This window comes from Myotis davidii, unplaced genomic scaffold, assembly GCF_000327345.1.
Source record: "Myotis davidii unplaced genomic scaffold, ASM32734v1 scaffold379, whole genome shotgun sequence".
Taxonomy (NCBI): domain Eukaryota; kingdom Metazoa; phylum Chordata; class Mammalia; order Chiroptera; family Vespertilionidae; genus Myotis; species Myotis davidii.
Window position 1 is genome coordinate 2,020,517 of NW_006290553.1, and position 3,618 is coordinate 2,024,134.

General features: G+C 45.5%; 1 protein-coding gene across 3 annotated transcripts in view; it reads left to right on the plus strand.

The window, feature by feature from the left end:
• Window positions 1–3,618, plus strand: part of ABHD10 (abhydrolase domain containing 10) — a 40,239-nt gene that overhangs the window by 23,548 nt on the left and 13,073 nt on the right. Inside the window, exons 6-8 of one of the 3 annotated variants that reach the window (XM_015563807.1) lie at window positions 269–332; window positions 3,014–3,085; window positions 3,370–3,615. In XM_015563807.1, coding sequence (XP_015419293.1) covers window positions 269–332; window positions 3,014–3,085; window positions 3,370–3,615 — 382 coding nt within the window. The remainder of the gene's footprint in view (window positions 1–268; window positions 333–3,013; window positions 3,086–3,369; window positions 3,616–3,618) is intronic. The other 2 variants (XM_006763606.2, XR_435665.2) reach the window with 2 other exon arrangements.

The window sequence follows — 3,618 nt, forward strand, 5'->3', positions numbered from 1 at the left end:
TGCTGGTGCAAATCGTACACATGTGATTCAATCTGTCATTGTCGATCATGAATTTGGTTGGCACTTCTATTATAGAGAAAGGGTGAATAGCGATATTAAAATGTTCTAATTAATTTCTTTTCAATGTGCACGAATCCATCCACTAATGTATAAAATAAGCTGTAAAACTGCCATTCTCCAGAGCATTTTTCTCAGTCTGTTGAGATTTTGCTTCCTGGTCATTGTCATCAGTTTGGCTCAACTAAACTCTTATAAGACTTTTTCTTAGGCTGAACATTCTTTCATGGACAACTATATAGAGACAATAAATATAAATATCCTCAAAAACAAAGGTAATATTAAAACATAACAAAATAACTTTGTGATCTGTTTTGAGTATTTGACTTTGGTTTGTAATATAATTTATTTAAGTGTAAGTTTATATAATTTAATTGTTTATAATGGCTGAATTTAAACATTGGCCCTCAAAATTCCTAGAAATTTAACCATGGGCATTTGCAACCACACTATTGCATGATCTGGAGCCTGCCTGACATGCCAGACTAATTTTTCTTACTGTGTGTCTCTTCCCTTTAACCCTTTGCTTTGTGGATATTAGAACATTTTCACCTTCTTAACTAAGCTGCTTTTGCCACTAACATTTCCCCCCTTGCCTTCACCCATCCACCTAGCAAATACCTTGCCCCATTCATTGGGCAAACACATACTCATCTTTTAAGACTTAAAGTCATTTCACTTATAAACCTTTTCCATAATCCCCTACCCTCTTCCTCTAGGTATAATTGTACCTTTGTATCTTGTGTATAGTTTTAGCATGATACCTGGCTGGCACATATTGTTTACAAGTTTAGCTTGGCTGCTAAACCATGTCGCCATGTCTCATTCATTTTTTTAAATCTCAATACATGGGCACTTAAAAACTATGTTGAAAAATTAACTATACCAGTAGACACACAGTAAATACAGGGTTGAGCCAATTTCCACTGTCACTCCTCCAGGGAATCATGCTTCTTTTCTGTAATAACTTCCTGTGAATTTCTGGTCACATCTAACCTATACCTTGCTGGCGCCGTATCCTCTCCAGAACCTTGAGCTCAAACATTCACTTAAAGCACCCAGTTATTTTGTTACAATGGGAAGAAATCTTTGGGTATAAAAGATCTGCAAAGCATAGCCTGAAAAAATATAAAATGGGGGCAAATGCACCTCCTTCAGAATTGTTTCTATCTTTATTAACAAACCAAATCTTCCTTAAAGTAATTCCAGCTGCAGAGAAAGTGACATACCTAAACCCTGGGCCTCCCTTTCCTTATTCTGAGGTTGCAATTGCCCTTATTGCTGCCACCCATGATGCAACTCAGTGACGTTCAAAATTCTGCTGACAGTTTTCCCTCCCTTTCCCTAAGCTCGAAGTCTCTGGAGAGAGTTCTGTTGTCTGTAGAACCTCTCCAACCAAGGATTCCACGCAGCATCAAGACCTTCATTAGTCAGCCCTTCTCATGCTTTTTTTTAAACTGGCTGCTCTCCTCAAAACTACTCCTGAATCTCCCACAACCCTTAGTTTTTCAGAATTTTCTTCCCTAAGCCTTCAACTACTGACCACTAAGTCTTTTCTCAGGCACACCCACCACTTATGTACTAAGTAATTAAATTTTCACCAGTCCAGGCTCCAGACAGCAGTAGACTTTTTTGCAATACATGTATTATTTGAGGAGTCATTTCCTGCACAGCTTCTAATCAATTTCCCACAGAAACAAAGATCACCACCCCATGTACTAGAATTGCTTTATCTAATGTGCCTGAGTCAAATGATCAATCGTTCCTGAGGCAAGAATTATACTCTGTTTCTCTCGAGCACAGTATTTGAAACAGCTAAGTGCTCAAAAACTATTTGTTGAATGAACCAGAGAACAATTTTTTGCTGTTTCTCTCACGATAAGTACCCAGAGACTTAGACAAAACCAGTAAGACTCAATCTTTACTCCCAGACTAGGAAGATAAACTGCCAAACCCCTTAGCAATTATAAAAAAAAAAAAAATCAGGTCAACATAAGTCTGATGATTTCTTCTGAAGTCTTGTTTGCAAACATAGTTACTACTGATAATACATTAGTTGTCCTCTACTGTTCCTTAATGAAAATAAAATCTTTACACCCTATCCAAATCTTTTATTCCAAGAGTTCTTAGCATATGGAGCTCCTTTTATTTTTTAAAAATACATTTTATTGATTTTTTAGAGAGAGGAAGAGAGAGAGATAGAGAGTCAGAAACATCTACGAGAGAGAAACATCAATCAGCCGCCTCCTGCACATCTCCCACTGGGGATATGCTCGCAACCCAGGCACATGCCCTTGACCGGAATCGAACCCGGGACCCCTCAGTCCGCAGGCCGACGCTCCATCCACTGAGCCAAACCGGCTTCGGCTTGAGCTCTTTTTAATTTATAGAACATGCTCTCGGTGTCTTTCTAGTAAAAACAGGATTAAAAAGCTGCAGTCCTTGAATAAGTCAACCTGAGGCACAACAGTTTCCCACAGGATGGAAGTTTCTGGATGAAATCTGGCTGGCAGCAGAGCCAGTTAATGGCTGCAGCTCTCAGCCCCTCCTGTCCCATCCTGCCAGACAACTGTTCCCTCCGTCAGGGGAGAGCGGCTTGGCAACCCCCGACAGATGGACAGCTGACTGCCTGGACCCTCTCCCAGGCCCCATCCCCAGTGCAGCTGTGCGCTGGCCTGGGATCCGAGGGGCCGCGTCCCGCAGAGGAGGGGCAAGAATCCTGCAGCTGAGAAATGAGAAAGAAGCTCTCAGCCGGAGGGAGGCGGCGGGCTTGACTGACAACAGGAGAGGGCTGGCTTTTTGGAGGGCTCTTAGCAACGGCCCTGGTGTGACCTCCCTCAGCCTGGAGAAAATCGAATCAGTGCACCATTCTAGCAAAAGCCATGCAGCACAGGCAGCTGACCGTCAAGGCGGCCGTCCTCTCTGCCTGTTAATCACCTGCTCCGTCCCATCTCAGGGTCCCTGCCACTGCAAAGTGCTACTGGAAGGAGTGAGAAACGACCACCCAGCTCCCTTGCTGCCTGTGAATGTGAGTCCCCGCGCATCATCCCCTTGGGCTGATAGGCGGGACCGAGAGGCGGGTTCCAGCGCCCCCCTCCCCCCGGACCCGCAGGGGCTTTATTCTAGAGTCGCTGGCGCGTGGCTGCGCTTTTCTTTCTTGTTTGTAGGTGAAATCCCCGTGGCTTCATTGGCTCCTTGATTTAAACCACGCCCGGTTTTCTGCCCGCTGTGCTGCCGCGGGGCCAGGCGGCCCGGCCACCTCCAGCCCCGCGCTATTGTGTGGATGCCGCGCGTGTCCTCTCTTCTTTGCAGCGATGGCTAACCGGGGCCCGAGCTACGGCTTAAGCCGAGAGGTGCAGGAGAAGATCGAGCAGAAGTACGACGCGGACCTGGAGAACAAGCTGGTGGACTGGATCATCCTGCAGTGCGCCGAGGACATCGAGCACCCGCCCCCCGGCAGGGCCCATTTTCAGCAGTGGTTGATGGACGGGACGGTAAGGACGACGGGATCGGGATCGGTGGGCAGGGCAGCCTCCGGGGCCTTCCTTCTCTTTTCAGGTG